This window comes from Triturus cristatus, chromosome 8 (assembly GCF_964204655.1).
Source record: "Triturus cristatus chromosome 8, aTriCri1.1, whole genome shotgun sequence".
NCBI lineage: Eukaryota > Metazoa > Chordata > Amphibia > Caudata > Salamandridae > Triturus > Triturus cristatus.
The window spans coordinates 1,241,749,880-1,241,770,003 of record NC_140591.1 but is presented as its reverse complement, the minus strand read 5'-3'; the positions used below and the strand labels follow the sequence as shown (position 1 = coordinate 1,241,770,003).

The 20,124-nt window shown below is 44.6% G+C and overlaps 1 protein-coding gene across 2 annotated transcripts in view; it reads left to right on the top strand.

Moving 5' to 3' along the window:
- The window catches only part of MED14 (mediator complex subunit 14), a 1,045,467-nt gene that overhangs the window by 589,275 nt on the left and 436,068 nt on the right, over positions 1-20,124 (top strand). For both annotated transcript variants that reach the window (XM_085622933.1, XM_085622932.1), the window contains exons 18-19: positions 3,767-3,913; positions 4,011-4,102. In XM_085622933.1, coding sequence (XP_085479059.1) covers positions 3,767-3,913; positions 4,011-4,102 — 239 coding nt within the window. The remainder of the gene's footprint in view (positions 1-3,766; positions 3,914-4,010; positions 4,103-20,124) is intronic.

Here is a 20,124-nt window from a genome sequence, read left to right as displayed (position 1 = left end):
CTTTGTTTGCTTATGTTAGCCAAAATACTGCATCTTAGAGCATGTAGTTAAAAATAAACATTTTAAAACTTTTCCGTGTCTCTGATTACTCACGGTGTGGACTGAAATGAGAATAACAACGAAAAGGTGTTCTTGATTCCCACCATTCCTGAGAGTAACCTAAGTCGCTTGTTCTGGGTTGTCTAATCATTGGTAGCTTCGCTGTAGTACAGAGAACGAATGAGACACTGATGCTAGTCGGATAGGGGTTCTAGGTACTGAGGTGAGTTTTTTGGTACACCACAATTTACTGAGGTCCTGGTTTCCTGCGCATAGTTCTGTGCATGAGCAGAATCCCCGCAACAGAACGATGATGGATTCAACCCAGATCTGTGACTGGGGGTGAGTGTCTGAAAAGTTTCAGTGCTCCGTCCATCATCTCCTTGAGTTTGCTTTGTTCGCCCTAAGTTGGCAGGGTTTGCCCAGACATGGGTCCCTTGCTCACTTTGCCACTGGATTCAAGCTAGTGTGGCTGAAGAGGAGTGTCACCCCGAAACCGGTCCCAGGATGCTTGTTTCTGGTTCAGGGAAGACCTGGCTTCGTAGTTCGGGCAGGACTGTTCCCATGAGGCACAGGGTCAAGACTGATTTGCATATAGCTGGGTCTGAACTGAGATGGCAAAGTGAGCTAAAGAACGATGATGGATTCAACCCAGAGCTGTGACTGTGGGTGAGTGTCTGAAAAGTTCCAGCTCTCCGTCCATCATCTCCTTGTGTTTTCGTCATGCCATTTGATAAGCATGTGCTGGACACTGGTGATAATGAGTTCCCCAGCTACTTCATGCCTTCACTGAAAATAAGGATGTTTGGTATCAAACATCTCATAGTAATGAATCCGCACCGATGCCAGTGTTAGATTTATTAATACATGTACACAGAGGGCACTTTAGAGGTGCCCCCTGAAAACCTATTAGCTACTGGTGTATTGACTGACTGTTTTTTACCATCCTGCCAGCAGAGACAAGTTTCTGACCCCCTAGGGTGAAACCCTTTGCTCGCAGGAGGTCAGTAACAAAGCCTACTCGGGCAGAGGGTGTTTACACCCCTCCTACAGGATGACCTGCAGATTAGCATTCCAAGGCAAGGGAGCTTTAGAGAGCCACCGCCTTTGTTATTCAAATCTTGCTTCTCTCACAGGGGAGGATGCCGCACCCTTTGCCCAGAGCTCTTTGGCACCTGGACAAGTGGGAACATTTGCTAGTCAGATAGGCATGCCCACCCTCAGGCTAGTGCCACCCCTAAGGTGGGCTACCTGAAGTGGAGGCGACTTTTCAGAGTTAGCCTTCTTGGTGATGGCAAACTTAGGAACTCTGGGACAGGGTTATGCCCACTTCCCTAAGGAAGTGGTCCTATAGGTGGCGTAGTGACCCGAGGGGTAGGAAGCATATTGGCTACTACCCTACACACCCAGTAACAACCCTAAATTCAATATTTAGGGGAGCCTCTGGCATTAGAAAATCAAATCCAGTTGATCTACGAAGGGGGACACTGAAGAGCAGCAAAAGCAAAGACTGAAGAAGAGGAACTGACTTGGCACCAGCTCTGCCGTCCTGTCTTCCGTTCCCTGTCGAATTGTGCCAAAGTCGTCTCGTCCTGTAAGCTGTCATGCTTCCAAAGGACGGCCTGCCTTCAACAACTACCCAGGGACTCCGTGGAGTGGCGGAGCTGCGCTCCTGCATCCTGCAGGCACTCAAAGAAAAACCTCAAGGACACTGGAACCGCCAAAACCCGAAACTGCCAAGCACCACTTCACCTGAGCCCCTCAGCCCAAGTCAAAGTGATCCAGCAGTGTCCGCGTGGTCAGCAAGCCCTCAAGAGACAGGGTCCACTTCGGTTTCACCCCTCTTAAACTTCCCAATACTGCCTGCAGCCTCTGTTTGCAGGACCCCTCAACCACGAGTGCTCCCGGATGAAGAAACCAGACACCTCAAAGACCCTCTGCACCCGGCTGCCCCAGCCCGAGGCCTAGAAGCCCACCAGTGTCCCCACGTCCCCTAGCATTGTAATACTTGAACCATCTGGTTGGTTCAATCCTCCCAGTCCAAATCTGTAGCCTATTTTCCCGCAGACCGATCCTCATTGACTACCATTGGACACCCGATGGTGTATTGCACCCGACCGCCCTAGTGCTGCTGAAAGTGAGCTGCTGGTGCTGCCTTGGACCTTGCCCCATATTCACCTGAAGTCCAGGAGATTGGACTTGTAGGTCGCTGTACTCAACCTGGATACTGTACTTGTTTTTCCTCCCATAGGATAACATTGCAGCTTCTGAAAAATGCACTGTTGACTTGCTAAACTTGCTTACCTGATCGTATTGATTCTGGTGCCTAAACATATATAAAGATATGTGTTAATTTTATAAATTGGTGTGGATCTCCTTCTTGAGTCGTGTGCAACATTTATTGGCTGTGTGTATTTTGCAGATGTCTAGCACTCCTCGCGGATAAAACTCAATGCTGCACGACCACACTACCCCTTAGAAGAGCACCTTGAGATTACTAGAGCACTCCTCTGTCCACTAATAAGGGAATACCTGGACACTCTGCACAATATACCTCTTTTTGGTGTATCATAAAGAGCCAGCTTCCTACAGTGCATTGCACTCTACGCTACTCCACACTATGCCCCTCCAATACACAAAGATTTCTGCCACTCCACTTTACAACACTCTACTCTTCGCCATTCAACTCTACCACACTCCACTTCACACTTGTCTATGTCACTAACGTTTAGCCCTGCTGAACAGCAGCCACGCAGGTGTACAGCATGGCTAAAACACCTTGACATAGCCAAGATATTTTGTATAGGCCAAATATTTTGGCTTTGCCAATGTTTTTCATTTCCGATTTTCAATGTTGCATTAATTGTTGGAGTTATATTTAAAACAAGAATTTGCAATGCAATCCGTCTCGCCATTGGGACCTTGTATGTATTTAGCTATGCAGCATATTACCCTGGGTGCTGAAACATCTACTGTTCTTTAACATGGAGGGAAAGTAAGCACCAAACTGGGTGACATGCCAGGTATGGGAACACATGGAGAGAAATATTGCCATTCAGCAGGAAATGGTATAGTCCAAAGATCTGTTTTTAATATATCACTGAAAATACAAGATTTGAAATAACTATTATTGTCAACGGGTGCTCGTGGAAGACAATTTCTATGGACTGGAATCTAGAGACTGCTAAAGTGATTCGGATATTTTACTGACCTCTACTGGTCATTTTCTATCAAGACAGTTAAATAGAGGCTGTTGAACAGAAAAAAAAGTCCCTAAGCGGAAGCAGAAAAGTCCTAGGGCTGATCTCCAGAACCCGCAAAGGACATACACATATAAGTATATACTAAAATATATGCAAGAGGTCTCGAATGCTCAACCTAAAAAACACATAATGCAGAGAATTTAGAGTTCATTGACAACTTCTGTGTAGTGATTCAGAGATCCTCAAATCTCTACATTCTCAGGTCTTCCACGCAAGAGGAACAGCTTGTCAGTTGGTACAATGTTTGGAAGAGCCCTCAAGACGAATTTCGTGCTGTATCTCATGTTCTGTTAAACTATGTTTTCATTTGATAAAATTAGTGGTGAATTTAGAAGGTGTTAACGTCCAATAGTGTTTTTATATTTGGAATATATAACTGTTCCATGTCTGAAAGTTCTCCTTTTGTTCCTATGTCAGTACCCTATAACATACTATTAGTTTTATTGGCATTGTTTTCCTTACAGGCCCAACACGTCATGTTTACCTGACTTATGAAAACCCTCTTTCCGAACCAGTTGGTGGACGTAAAGTTGTAGAAATGTTCCTCAATGACTGGAAAAGCATTGCTCGATTATATGACTGTGTTTTGGAATTCGCTCGATCCTTGCCAGGTAAACACTTTTTTGGTCATGTTTATTTCTTTTGCTGAGGTCTATTGATACCATTTTTAGAAAGGTAATAGAAGTTTTATGTTTTTTCCTTCCCCAGATATTCCTCCTCATTTAAATATCTTCTCTGAGGTCCGAGTCTACAATTACCGCAAGCTTATCCTTTGTTATGGGGCAACCAAGGGAAGTTCAGTGAGTAATTGAATACGTTTTTTTACATTAACTATATTTTTCTTTATTTGTGTAACTTCTAATTCCAGAGCATCATGCGTAGCAACAATAACTTGCAATATTTCTGTCTGTACTATATACTATGATAGAAACGCCTTTGTGTGTTTTCTAACAAAATAAACGCACTTTCTTTGTCGTGCAGTGTTTCAGTCCATAATTTTCCACTGAAAAATTAAAAACTCCATACATTGTTAATCATCTGGACAGCAGTTCAGTGATGTAGCTTTCTTTTCCTAAGTTCAAAATTGAGTCAGTCTTATATTCCATTGTATAATGATGGGCATTTCTAAAGGCTAGCATTAAATGTTAGTTGTCCAAAGGCTAGCTTATGAGAGTCAAGATGGCTAGAACGAAAGGTGCAGGCAAATTAAGTGCAGCAGGCAAGTAGGAAAAACGGAATTGAGTTTGCTGAGTTGTCTTTTTTTAGAATTATGTAAATAACAGTTGGAAACATTACATTGTTGTCTTTCGCCATATGTGCTCTATTGAAACTCGAGAAAATATAATTTTCCATCTTTGTCTGTAGATTGATGATCTTTTTACTGTTTCACTTTGTAGTTTTGTTTCACGCTAAACTCCACAATTCTATATTAGATTTGTTAAAGAGCACAGGCAGTGGCAGACGGAAAAAGGATTGTGTGAACCAAGACTGGCAGATTTGTACAACGTTCAGCACAGTCTAGCGCATCACGGTGTGGTGGGACAAAAAGCCTGCATGAGCAAGACCATTTTTAGTGTTTTCCTAAGTTTCAGCAGGTCCTATTCATGATTGACATGAATGGAAGTGGTGGGGTGTTCTTGTATTTAGGAATTTTGATGGGAAGCAGGTTTAGGGATGTTGGCCTTAAGCAGCTATGATTGGCTTGTACCTCTGGAAGAGTTTGGTTAGATCGGTCTTCTGCTCTAATGTAGTGTCCTGTGGATAATGTTTTGAACTGTAACTGCTGTTGTTTTACTGTTAACTAGTATAAAACCTTAACTAAATTGTGGCTCACTCTGTCAGAAGAAACACACACTGTGATTCTAGGCGCTTTTTTCATTGCAGTGAATACATGTGGGAAAGTTGATTTTTATTTATCTGATAGTCTATAAACCTGGCATGTTAAGAAGGAGAAAAGTGCATAATCTATGCTCCTGTTTGTTTATTAAGAGAAACTGGAACCCAAGCTTAAGCATATAACATACGATTGCATAATGCATCTTATTTCATGTATGTTCAGGGCAATTATAAATGTAAACAGAAGCAACCATCCTGTTTTGGATAAAAAAAAATCCCGACTTTTTGTGTGTGGTTTTTTTGTTAGATGTTACCGAGATACCAAGTCCTAGGAATCTTATAGGGAAAGTAAGAGGGCAGGCACATCAGTTTTCTGGACAATTTAATCATCCGGTTAATAAGTCAAAATCTGCCATTTTGTTCACCACACTCTTTCGTTAGCCTGAAGGATAAAAAATAAAAAGGGTGCGAGGAGTTCTGAGTAACATCCCAAATTTAACAGATGTCTTGATTCAAAGTCCAATACAGCTACATTTCTTTGTCTGTCGTCTGAATCTGGACTAGTTTTCCCCTTTTCAAAATGATGTACTGCGTCAGACTAAGTACAAACATTTGTCTACTCTCATAGGCGAACTTGATTCTGGCCTCATGCCAAACTGATGCCTGAGTTTTCCTCATAATAGAGGTTTTCTGTTCTCCCACAGTTTGTGATGGACTTTGTGTTTTGCTGCAAAATTAATCTGAAAATATAGAAATATTTTTATTTTTCCTACCCTTAGTGCTGTCTTTTTACTATCTACTTGGCTATCTTTGGCTACCAATTCTGCTGTACCTGCTTTCTCCATGTTACTTTGCCTCTGTAGCAGATAATTTGAATGTTTTGTGTACCAAATTGGCAATTGTTGGGTCTTGGTGAAGACATTGAACAAAAAAACCTCTTTGACATTGAATATCATTTGGTTTCTTTCTGACAGCAGTGGTACTTCTAAAAGTCACATGTTAGCTCCTTAAGCGATATTGTCAAAATATTCAACTTCATTGTAACTTGTTGGTAAAGGTAAAGCCACTGTTCTTTTATTGCTCATGTTCTCTGCTCTGCATTTCTGTACTTTGGCCTTTCTTATGCTTCAATGTCCTCTGGATTTCAGCCCCTTGCTTTTGTCTCTCCGGTGTTTTTTTTTCTTTAATTCAGAAGTGTCTTTCCTGGGGCCTAGGTATTCTGTATGATGTGTTGTACTCTGCATGACACCCAGTGCTCTTAGCAAGCACTCTCTCTTGTGAACAGAGGACAACTGCATCCTCAGCAGTTTTAAGAAAGCCTCTCTGGTTTTAGATTTAAAAAACTTATTTCTGTCCTCTTCAGACCTAAGTTTATCAATTTTGTTTAGCATCTCTACATGCGAAGTGAGGGTACTACAGTGTCATTTGTTACATCAGCTAAGTTATTGGTGAACGAGTGTGGTGCTCACTATTTTTAATTTGGACATGAGGATCTTATCTGTCTGAATTTGCTTCTGTAGGGTTTGCTACATCAGGCTTCAGAAGAGGGAGACAGCGGGGCCACCACACTCCTGTAATTATTCCCCCCTTTTGTAGGAAACTCTGTTTTTGTTTCAATGTCCCTCCCCCCCTCACTTTTTGCCCCCTTTTTAGCTACTAGATGCTGGTTTTCAGCTTTGACAGTGTACTGAAGCCTGTTAACCAGACTTCTGTGCCAGTGCTCCTTTCTTAAAACAAGGTGACGTCTGATTGATTAACAATTGGCAAAGGACTTTAGCACACCTGTAAGTCCCTAGTTAATGGTACCCCTGGTACCTAGGGCCTGGGTACTGCAGATGGTCCCTATGGGTTCCAGCATATCTTTTACCTTAAGAAACACATACACACATTTCACCTAGACAGCCATTGCACCCTGCGTGACATGGTGCAAACCAGGAGTAAAAACATGACATGGCACACACGTGTGTGCCATGACAAGGTCACTGCATTTAATATATGTAAGTCACCCCTACAGCAGGCCTTTACCCCTAATGCAGGGTGCTTTATATTTTATGTGAGGACTTACCTGCATGAGCAGCTATACCCCTGTGATGTCTAGTTCTATAGCTAGATATGGCAAGTGAACAGGGGAGCCATCTTGAGGTATATACTGGGCACTGGTCAAAACGAGTTACCCAGCTACATAATGGCTTCACTGAAGTATATGGTGTTTGGTATCAAACACCTTGTATTAATAAACACAAACTGATTCCAGTGATGGATTTGTTAATGCATGTCTCCAGAGGGTACCTTAGAGTTACCCCCTGAATCCTACTAGTCCTCTAGTGTGCTGTTTACTGGTCCTGTCCATCCTGCCACCACAAACGAGTTTCTGACCCCTTAGGAGGTGAGAGCCCACTCTCAGAGGTCAGAAACAATGCCTGCTCTGGCAGGGGGCGTTTGCTCCTCCTCCAACAGGAAGGTTAGTAAATTTGCTTATGAATGCAGGGAGCTTCAAAGAGCACACCGCCTTGATATGCGAGCCTGGCTTTCCCCAGACTTGAAGGATGCCACCCCCTGTCCTGAGGCCCATTTGGCACCAGGACAGGCGGTAAATTAACTATGCAAGGAGTTGTGTTGCACCTCCAGGCTAGACCCCCCCCCCCCCCCAGGGTGGGCTACCTGATGTGAATATGAAAATTAGGATTTCACCATATTGGTTGTGGTGAATTTAAGAGCTTTGGGACAGGGTGATACCCACTCCCCACAAGAAGTGGTCATCTCGGGCGTGTAGTGACCCTAGGTGTAAGGAGTCCTTTGGCTGCTACCCTTCACTCCCCTTAACGTCCCTAAATTGTGTATTTAGGTGCCCCCCTGACACCAGGAACTTATATTTGACTACTAGGAACTACAGGAGAAAGAAGAAGGACCGAAGAGAGTGAGAACTAAAGCCCTGAACCAAAGGTTGGCGCAAAACCCTGCCAGGCTGCTTGCACTTTGACCATCGCTGGGACCGACTTCGTCAAGAGCTGGACACCCTCCACAAAACCTTTGAAGGACTGCCAAGACCTGAACAACCGGGAAAGATCTCATTTGAAGTAGAGGAGCTGCAGGCACCGGAAAGCATCTGCCAGTCCACAGTGGTGCTAGCCATCTGGCTCACTGAAACAGCAGCATGACAGGAGAAAGGTCTTCATGCTCTAGGAGGTCAGATCGTGTCTTTGCCAGTTTGGGAGACGCCAGGACTCCTAGGAACTGCCCGCCACCAATACCCTAGTTACCCGAGCAGTTACAGCAACCATGGCTTGTTGGAGGTCCAGTCGGACTCCCACCAGCACAAAGCAAGACCTACTATTGAGGGAATCAGGATCCACCAGGCCAGTACCGAGTTGCCCTGTTAACCCTCTTCACCAGGTCACAAAGACCTCTGACCGACCGTGACCTGATGCATCAAAGCACGCCTGCAACCACAGGCGACCGTGCCAACCTCTTTCTGCACGGAACGAGCACCATGAGAGCCTTAGACAGTGTGACCCCACTGAACAAAGCACCACTTCACACTAGACCCCCAGCCTGAGTGGACTGACTCTGTCTCTGTGTGCTCAAGACCTGAGCCCCCCTGTTGGTTCTACCGGACTTGCCCCCCAGTACCTGCTTACAGCCTCTTTTGACAGGTACCGTTCCCAATTGACTTACACACCGACCGAGGTAACTTGTTGATGGTGTCTTGGACCTTGCCCTATTCTTACCTTAAGTCCAGAAGAACGTCCTGTAAGTAGTTGGCAAGCGACCGAGTACAGTATATGTTTTTCCCCATAGGATAACATTACTGATACAAATACAGTGCTTTTTCTATTTCTTGAAAAATCACTTGCTTGAAAAGTACTTACTTGATTACGATGATCTTGGTGTCTAAATTAATATAAAAATCTGTGTTATTTTTATAAATTGGTATCGGATTTCTTTATTGAGTGTGTGTCTCGCTTACTGACTGCGTGTGCAATAAATGCTTAACACTATCCTCTGATAAGCCTAAACTGTGTGCCCACACTACCATAAAAGAGGGCTTTGGGGATTATATATTTTTCCCCTGGAAACCGATAAGGGTTGCCTGAACTCTATGCACATTGTACCTCATTTTGGTGCACCATATATAGGTTGTCCGGAATTCGGTTTAAACAGACTCTGCCCGACAGTACCCTACCGGATGAAAATCAGCTGACCCCGTTTAAACCGAGTGTCACTGATTTTCATAGTTGTTGCACCTTTTGGCCACTTGATGGTGCCAAAGCATTACAAATGGTGGTCCATGGCGCGGAGGTGTCATGGGAAAACAGTGGCTCTGGGCCAGTCCGGCACGCGGGGAGCCGAGGTGTGAATGGCCCAAGGGCCAGGGCAACACCAGGCCCCCTGCCTGGCTCCGGGGGGGGGGGCACGCACCCGAGTACTTCACAGGTCTTTAAAAAGACCATTTACTTAACAAGGCTTTGTTGTTGTTAACAAAGGAGTGGACGAGGAAAGTGGGCGACGGGGGTGTGCACTGGGGAAAGAGGCGGCTCACTCAATTATTTGCCTCAATAATAGTCTGCAAAGTGTTGTTTTGCTAGGTCTTGTGCAAGCTGATTTGTAAAACATAAACCAGGGTGGAGAAAAAAAAAGTGATAGTTTCTACAATGTTATTTTGCCTGTACATGTTGGAAGTATAATCTGCCGAAATATTCAGCAATGGCCAGACCAGTGGACTTAAGCCTCCCCCACCCCGTTGCATTTATACGAAACACGAAACATTTGCAAGCCAAAAGAAATGCAAGACGCTTCCCCTTTAGATCGGAGGTCTTGCATCAGTCATCGCCCTGCCTGCATTTTGCTGGTGAGCCAGCCTGTAATTGTCTGCATTTGGCAGGTTTAACACTTCCTGGCAGGGGGCTATTAAGAGGAAGTATTCGCGCATAACTGTCAGAGGCAGGAACAAATGCGCGCCCCTGTCGATGTGTGGCACCGCTAACCTACCCGACCCCCCCTCCCTTTCACGCATTCCCACCCCTTTAGGCTAAACAGCAGTGCTGGGGGTCACGGAGAGTACCGAGGTGTCATAAAGCAGACCCAGAATATGTTTGTGAGGGCAAATTTGTCTCCGACATGAAAACCATTGGGATTCTGAAGGAAAATGCTTATTAACAGACGTGGTTGCTTTGTGGAGACTTGAGGCTGATGTCGCGTCGAGGACTGCTTTGAACTTAACAAGCACCGATTTGTGGAGCAGACTAGTTAATGAAAGAAAATTACATTTTCTACCAACGTTTCCTCACCTCCTTTCCGTCTTGGGACCGTTGGGCCGAGGACTTAAAAATAAAGAAAGTTTGTGGGAGGCGGACCTTGGATCACTTGAAGACGACGATTGGCAGGCAGCTCTGATGTCCCCTAGAGAGGCAGCCATCACCCTCCGTTTCCGATTAATACAATTTAAGATTCTACATAGATCATACTTAACGGGAGTAACACTAGCAAAGATAGGAGCCAGGACTGACTCACTCTGTCTCAGGGGTTGTAACACTACGGGTACCTTTTTCCACACAATATGGGTGTGCCCTCAGCTTCTCCAGTTGTGGGAGGGGGCTACGACCCATATCCAAGCGGCCTTAGGGAAAGAATTGACTCTCACGCCAGGGTTGGGGCTGCTTAATATCTGGGCGGAAACTGATCGTACAGAGGTGGAACAACAGCTAGCCACGCTTGGATATACCCTGGTCAAAAGAGAAATAGCTAAGGGGTGGGGGGTGGCGAGTTCTCCAACCATACGAGCATGGCTGCGGGAAGTAGATAAATGCATGATTGCAGAAAAGGAAGTTTTTATGATTAGGGGATGCCCTAAGAAGTGGGACCGGAAATGGGGCTAATGGAATGTATACCGTAGCAATCTCTGTATCTCCCCAACAAGAGAACTGGAAATGAGGCGGAATGGAGACCGAGCAATGGACGATATCTAAAGGTGACCAGTTTTCTTGTTAATGTACGAATGTATCTTCTGATTGTAATGGCATCGTCACTAATGTAAGCATAACTGCAACTGTAATTAACAAAATTAAATAAAAATTGTAATAAAAAAAAAATAAGGTTTGCTTTATGATTGAACAGAAATGGTCACATCTGGATTCAAACGAACAGTGCTCCTGCAACTCTAAGTGTGAGTGTTTAAACGTAACTAACATTTTAAAGGATTATAATTGTTATTGATAGGAATGCAAACTGCCACACAGGCAAGAAAGATAGCTCAGTTAAACGCTCCCACGCAGGTTCCGGAGGTAGCCTACAGGCCACAGCAGCAACCACCACATGGCAGATTCCACCCTTCACCCTTCTGAAGTCGATAAAATGAGCACTGTTGAGTTGGGCCGATTTGATTACATTGGTTACTTTCCAGTTTTAAAAAAAATGGCTAATTACACAAACACCACGTAAATTGCAATGTCTTGTTTTTTTAACATTCAAGTAGTTTTATTTGTGTACAGGTATAAATTATTTTGTTTTTTTCTTTCTGATATTCACAAATTAATGTGTTATTGATAGATTAGTGTTGGGAGCAAATGAGGTAGGCAGCGGAATTTTATACATATGTTGTGTTACATCACATTTGACTTTGGCTCAAAAGTAACAGCTTCATGTATAACACTCAGCGTATATCGGCAGCCAGAAAACGACTGGGCAAGCAACAAGAACATGGGTTTAAAAACAAGCATTGGCATAGTCAATAGGTCTCGCCTTTGGGACTTTATAAGTGTTTAGCCATGCAACAGTTAATGTTGTTGCACCAAGGATATTGTGCTGCAAAACTAAATACTTATAAGGTCCCAAAGGCGAGACCTATTGGCATGGTGCACCTAACAGTACCTTATTGCATTTCAGCACTTACTACACAATCCTGTTGGAGAGCAGTCAAAAGAGCAAAAGCTACCATCACTGTCGGACAAAAAAAAAATCAATTGCAATAACAAAGCCCCAATTAAATTTTTTTTTTGCTGAAGGAAGTCTTTTTCTTAACCCCATTTTTTTGACTTGCATATGCCCCTTCGGCCACACTGCAATATAATAGCATTTTTAAAAATTCTCTACGTATATATTTATTGACAAACGCTGAGTGACCAATTCACGCTTTCATTTAAAACAAGCATTTGCAATGAAATAGGTCTCGCATTTACGAGAGTTTGAGCTATTGACATTGCAAATAATAATGCCTTTTATTTTTGTTTTCGTTTTTAAAACCTAAATAAAAGGCTTTGTCATTTACAATGCCAATAGCTTAAACTCGCATAAATGCGAGACCTATTGCATTGCAAATGCTTGTTAAAACTGAGCTGCAGAATCAAAGGACAATGGAAAGTATTTCATGACTGTATTAACTTCTGAAATGGAGAGCAGTATACAATTTCTGAAGGAAATGGAAAAAGCAATAATAAAACCGGTAAAACACTGTTTCAGTTGTTTTTTATGGTGCGAAAATGAGTAACCACTGAAAAGCACTGTTTTTTTGAGGTATGGAAATCACTGGAAAACACTGAAAAAACACCACCAGAATTTTCCAAAAATAGAAACGGAAAACTAGAAAGCCAGCTTCCTACTCCTTCTGGACCAAATTACTTGTTGTTAAACACCTATGCTGGTGGTTAACACTGATGCAGATGCTCTTAAAGTAGCTGGCTTGGAGAAGAAAAGTTTCAACAAGATCCTGCGACAAACCAACAAAACATACTAAACATTTGTGGAACATAAAATCCGCTACCCTCCGCCATTATGGAGAGAACTGTACCACAATTGCACAAATGTCTTCATAAATCTGCCTCTGCTTTTGAGCACCTCGTTGTGTGGAAGTATAAGCTCTTACCTTAAGACATGGTAGGAAATAACAAAAGAGTAATGGGTGCTCAATTTTATATAAAATGACCAAAGCTGTCCATCCAGCATTCCTTCCAGGACATCTGTTCCCAGGATCCTACATTGGCTGTGATAGTAGGGCCATTCATATCTTCAAAGTTATACTACAACAATGGGCCAAACAGAACAGAGAGACTAAGGTTTCTCTTCTTAGTATTTACTAGTGAAGAAAATGAGTTCTAAGGAACTCTTTTTTTCTCCAGTATTTGGGGTGTCTTTCATAGATTCACATGCCTGAATCATTCCCCGTCGTCGGAGTGGGAGTCCCACGGTACATAGAAAAGCAATAATTATGCATATAACCAAAAAACCCTGGTAACCTGAACCAGGAAGTAAAGTAGCCTAAGCTACAAGGGAAAACACTTCCACAGCTATGACTATCACAGTCATTATATCCAGTCCAAACTGCAGCCAATCAGGCGACAGCACCCACCAGAATGTTCTCCTCAGAGGCTCAGGCTCTCAGATTTTCTACCGCACGTCGTGTGAAGGGAGTCTCCCTGAGCTCTGCTCAGTACTTCAAGTTTTTTCTGCTGTTTCTTCAACTTCTAGGATGTCAACTACAAAGACATCCCTCTTCAGACCTTGTGAGTCCTGCGGGAAGCTTCAGCTTTTTTCTGAAGACCCTCACAAAAAATGCATCTATTGCCTCTATCCTGATCATGAGGTGAAGGAGTGTAAGATTTGCCGGACTTTCCCTCAGAAAACCCTAAGGGATAGGGAAGGACGCCTTCTTCTGTGGCTACAGAGGCTCAAGGATAAAGATGCTCCTTTGTCAGAGATAGAAAGTGCCTCCTCTATCTCTTCCAGAAAGAGGGTGGCTGAAGAAGATTTTTCTTCTACTGGGGCGAAGGTGTTGAGGAGAGCCCAGTCTGTTAAGGGCTCGGGTCAGTCTTCGTCTTCATCTAAGAAGATGTCTCCACCTTCAGGAACCAAGCCCTCTACGCCCCCGAGGAAATCAGGAAAAACTCTACCAGCTAAAAGTTTTCCTGACAGGAATTTACCTCAGGTGAGATTGCCGTCGTCTATGGCAGTGGCGTCGATGGTTATTATCGTCGACGCTGGTCTCGGTGAGTGTTAAACCCATCTCGTCGACGAAGGAGGCATCATCGCTCGTCTCGCTCCGCTCCGTCGACGGTAAGAAGCAAGAAAGTTGCTCCGTCTACGAAGACTTCCTCGTCGACGACTCCTCAGTCGACGAAGATTGTGGTACCGTCGACAGTTGCCCCGTCGACAAAGAGTGGCTCGTCGACTAAGATTCATGCGTCGACGAAGATGGACTCGTCGTCGACGAAGATTACCTCGTCGGCGACGTCCTCGTCGACAAAGATTGCCTCGTCGTCGACGAAGATTGCCTCGTCGACGAAACTAGCCTCGTCGTCGAAAATGGCTTCTACGTCAGGATTACCACCGACGCGACTGTCACCACTTCCTTTATCTACCTGCATGGATATGCAGGTATGGACTGCGACTCCGGCGTCTGCCGTATCTGATCAAAGGGCAACAGCAACTACGCTTCTTCAGCGCCGAGGATCGTCTTTAGGAGCTATTTCACCCCTAAAATTTCCGGCGCAACTTTTACAATTGGAGGAGGATGAGGATAACGGTTCCGGAGAGGATGAGAGGTTTCGGACTGCAAGGAGTCCATCGGAGCTTCTCATCAAATATCAAGATGATGATGATGATGATGACCAGGACGAAGATCCCAATGCGGAACCACAGCCGACACCTCCTGCACCGGTGCCGTCTGGTCAAATGCCATGGGAACTGCTTGATAATCTGCAGTATATGTTGCAAGATTATTATAGACGTTTCCCTCCTTCGGAAATGGCGGAATCGCTTCCGTCCACACCTAGGCCAAGTGTGCAGTTGTCGTCTTTTCAGTCTCCAAGACCACCTTCTCTGTTGCCATCTCGTCAATTGCAAGTTACTGACGATGAAAGGGAGGAAGGAGAGGTAGATGATCAATCTAGCATGTCGGAGTGGGATAATTATCAGGTACAAACTCCTTCTCCAAGTGCTCCGGCTCCGGTGGACTCTCCCCCGGTGGACATTGGGAATTTCCATTCACTTATGGAAAGAGCGATCAAGAGATTCCTGATCCCCATGGAAACAAAGGAGGATGACTGCTTCCTGTATGATTTTAAGGACCAACCAAGGAAGCAGATTCGGGCAATACCTATCATTGACTTTATTTGGAAGGAGGGATTGAGACTGATGGCTACCCCAAATTATCTTCCAGCAGTGTTACCTCGGCTGGACAAGAAATATAAAGCCCCAAGTAACTCGCCAGCATGCCTTATTGGTCAACCTAAGGCGGACTCTGTTATAGCACAAGCGGCTCAGAGACGGGCTAGAAATCCATCAACGCCCATATCAGCTCCACCTGATAGAGATGGTAGAAGATTGGACGCAATAGGAAAGAAGGTTTCCACGATGGCAGCAACCACAGTTCGGGCTGCAAACTCCCTGGCGATTTTAGGGAGATACGACTGCCAGATGTGGTCCGACATCTCCTTTCCTCGACATGTTATCGGAGCCTTCAAAATCCGAGGCCATAAAGATCTTGCAGGAAGGGGAGTATGCATCAGCGGAGATCATTGATGCAGCAGTGGATGTGGCATCAACTGGGTTCAGGCAGTTGGCAGGAGCTGCAGTGCTGAGGAGGCAGGGTTGGCTAAAGTCAACATCTTTTCGCCAGGAGGTGCAGTCTAAAATCATAGACATACCATTTGATGGTGAGTCCTTGTTCAGTGCACATGTGGATGAAACACTACAGGCGATTAAGAAGGATACGGAGACGGCAAGGTCCCTGGGTAGTTTGCAATTTCGAAAGTCTTCCTTCCGTGGAGCCAGAGGACGTGGATCCTTCTCTAGCAGGGGAGGTTATAATCAGCGGCGTTCCTTCCAAACCTCCCAAACTGGCCAAAGATCTCAGAATTATCGCCAGCAATATTACGGACAGCGAAACCAACCATATTCGCAGTCGCGAAGGAAACAGTCCTTTCGTGGACGAGAGTCCAGTAAGAAGCAATGAGTTCTGCCACCTGCCACCATCTCTACCGTTACCACGTACAAAGATTGGAGGTCAAATATCCCACTTCTATTAAAATTGGTCCAAGATTACCACAGACAAGTGGGTATTAGATATAGTATCCAGAGGCCATGCTCTGGAATTCACAAAAATTCCGCCAAATTCTCCTCCCAAGGGCCCACCCCCTGCTCATCTCAAGGAGCTTTTTTCCCAAATAAATTTGATGATTCAAAAAGGAGCAATCAAAAAAGTCCCTCTCCTACAGAAAGGAACGGGCTTTTATTCAAGGTTTTTCCTCATCCGGAAAAAGTCAGGAGAGTGGCGTCCAATTCTCGGCCTTCGCGCTCTCAACAAATTTTTAAAGAAAATGTCTTTCCGGATGTTAACGCTCCAAGAAATTCTGCAGTTGCTTTCGATGGGAGATTACATGGCCACCCTCGACCTGCAGGTCGCTTATTTTCATGTACCAATCCCACCCAGGCACAGAAAATTTCTACGGTTCAGAGTGGCTGGCAGGGATTTTCAATTCAGAGTCCTCCCATTTGGACTCCGTTCTGCACCCAGAGTCTTCACAAAGGTCATAGTGCCTGTGACTGCGCATCTCCGTCTGCAAGGAGTTCAAATATTCCCGTACCTGGTCGACTGCCTTATCAAGGCGAGTTCCGCCAAGGTAGCATCCGAGCATGTTCAAAAATGCCTCTTACTCTTCCAGTCCCTGGGTCTGTCAACAAATCTGGAGAAATCACATTTAGCTCCTTCGCAAAGAAGAACGTTCCTAGGAGCGACATTGGACACGGATCTGTCCAAGGCCTTTGTGTCAAAAGAAAGGCAAATCAAGATATGCAACCTTGCGCGCTCACTACTATCAAAAGAGTGCGTTTCAGTCCGTGTGTACAAATCCTTCCTAGGGATGATTTCTTTTTGCATTCATCTCATTCCCAACTGTCAGTACAGAATGAGACCGTTGCAAGAGGAGCTCAATCTGCAATGGCTTCAGATCACAGGGTCATTCGAGGATATCATTCACATCACCTCACGAATGCGAGACGCCTTTCAATGGTGGGGTCAGATGAACCACTTGAAAGAGAGTTGTCCATTTCTGGTCGAAATGCCGGATGTCACAGTCACCACAGATGCATCCCTCGAGGGTTGGGGAGCGCACCTTCAAGGAATGACAGTCAATGGCAGGTGGACTCTAGAACAAAGAAAGTGGCATATCAACCTGCTAGAGCTGCGAGCCATATTCTTGGCTCTAAAATCCTTCCAAGCCATCATCCGAGGAGCATGCATACTTGTAAGAACAGACAATACAACAAGTATGCATTACTTGAACAAACAAGGCGGGACGAGGTAAGCCCTCCTATCTCAGAAAGCGCAAGAGATTTGGGATTGGGCAATTCGCCACAAGATCAACCTCAAAGCCATTCACGTCCCAGGAATCACGAATGTTCTGGCGGATTCCCTCAGCAGAACCACAACGTCGAATCACGAATGGGAGCTACACCAACCATTCCTAGACGGGGTATTTCACGAATGGGGGCATCCCGATCTAGACCTCTTTGCAACCAGCCAGAACCGCAAATGCCCATTCTTTGCAAGTTGGGCTCCCCACAAGGACTCGCTGGGAAATGCCTTTTCGATGAATTGGTCGCAAATATATGCCTACGCTTTTCCACCAATCCCGTTGTTTCCACGAATTCTGCGCAAGATCAAACAGCCTTGCCGCATGATTTTAATTGCTCCCAGGTGGCCCCGCCAGTACTGGTTCACAGAACTTCTCCTCCTCTCGGAGGCCGAGCCCACACAGTTTCGACCAATTCCACATCTTCTGACCCTTCAGAACGGTCAAATTTGTCATCCGGACCCAGCATCGCTGAGATTAGCGGCATGGCTCCTCAACAGCTTGAGTTTGCACACCTAGATATCCCTCCAGACTGTCAAGAGGTTTTGGCCAATGCTCGAGCACCCGCAACTGTTAAAACTTACAAACTAAAGTGGAAAAGGTATTGCATGGGGTGTCAATCTGTTAATGTCCATCCAATCCACGCAAGACCAGAGCAAATTCTGCCTTCCTTTCTCAGTTGGCGAGGTCAGGTCTTTCCCACTTTACTCTGAAGGTGTTCTTGGCTGCAATTTCAAGGTTTCGGCAGGATGGTGTTAACTCTCTCTATTCCAATAGAGTCATCCAACAATTTTTTAAGGGGTTATTTAGGATGTTCCCGCCTATTCGGCGTCCACCTCCTTCTTGGCACCTTAATATAGTACTTTCACAACTAATGCGGCATCCTTTCGAGCCCATCCACAAGGCGGATCTAAAGTTCCTTTCTTGGAAGGTTGCTTTATTATTGGCTCTAACTTCAACAAGAAGGGTTAGTGATCTCCAAGCGTTCACTGTTCATCCACCCTTTCTGCAATTCACATCTGAGTCTGTGGTGCTGCGCACTAATCCAAAGTTTATGCCGAAGGTTCCGACGGATTTCCATCTTAATGAACCCATAGTTTTGAAAACATTCTTCCCAGATCCGATAACAACTGCAGAAAGGGCCTTGCACTCCCTAGACATCAAAAGATGTCTGAAGTTTTACTTACAGCGAACAGCATCACTGCGCAAATCGGACCAACTCTTGGTAGCATATGGTAAACCACGCCAAGGCCATTCAGTATCAAAGCCAACCATAGCTCGTTGGATCTCGGCTGCAATTTGTTTATGCCATGATCAAGCTGGAAGACCATTGCAAGCGACCCCAAGAGCACACTCTACGAGAGCAAACTCTTCATCTACAGCTCTTTTCGCCGGTGTGCCTCTTCACCAGATCTGTAAAGCGGCAACATGGTCCAGCTGCCATACGTTTACCAGACACTACTGTTTGGAAGCTGCAAGTGATGTGGATGGATCAGTGGGACAAGCTGTTCTACTCAATCTTTTCAAATAAGGTGAGCCTCTGTTCTCCCTCCTCCACTATGCTTTTATAAGACGCTCTTTTCCATACTGTTTCTGTCTTGAAATTGTTTTGCATATGTTGAAACACACATGTATTTCTCTATGGTTATACTGTTTCATAATGTATATGTCTATGATACAAAGTGGCGTCTTATGAGCATAAGGTTATGTACTGCTATCTACTCTGATTCAGGCATGTGAATCTATGAAAGACACCCCAAATACTGGAGAAGAACAATAGTTACTTACCTGTAATCTGTGGTTCTCCAGTATTGGTGTCTTTCATAGATTCACATGCAACCCGCCCACCTCCCCTCAGAGGCTTTTTAGGCTATTATGTATTGCTTCACTCCTGTGCGAGAAAATCTGAGAGCCTGAGCCTCTGAGGAGAACATTCTGGTGGGTGCTGTCGCCTGATTGGCTGCAGTTTGGACTGGATATAATGACTGTGATAGTCATAGCTGTGGAAGTTTTTTCCCTTGTAGCTTAGGCTACTTTACTTCCTGGTTCAGGTTACCAGGGTTTTTTGGTTGTTATATGCATAATTATTGCTTTTCTATGTACCGTGGGACTCCCACTCCGACGACGGGGAATGATTCAGGCATGTGAATCTATGAAAGACACCAATACTGGAGAACCACAGATTACAGGTAAGTAACTATTGTTCATCCCATCGTAGACAGCAAAACTTTAAACAAGTTACACAAGTGACAACAATTCAGAATGGCGGTGTGCCATGAAACATCTACAACTATAGTGAGTCTATTGAATTGCCTCATTGGACCACCTGGCTATATGATTTTTTTGTTTAAAAGAAATCAAGAAACACTGGAATTTCTGTGTTTGAAAGTGGCTGCCAGAGTTTCCTCCAGCTTTGAGCAGTGTTCGCAGTGTACTTGGATTGCTAAGGGATTTTTGACAGTTCATACCTCGATGATTTATTGATTAAGGTCTCATCTGAGCCGACAATACTGTGAGATCTTGAGAAGATGTTTATATCCTATACAGTCAGGGCTGCACATATATTACAAAAATTATCTCACATTTCAGAACAGTTTATCCAGTATCTCTGAGTATTTCAGGACACAAAACACAAATAAGTA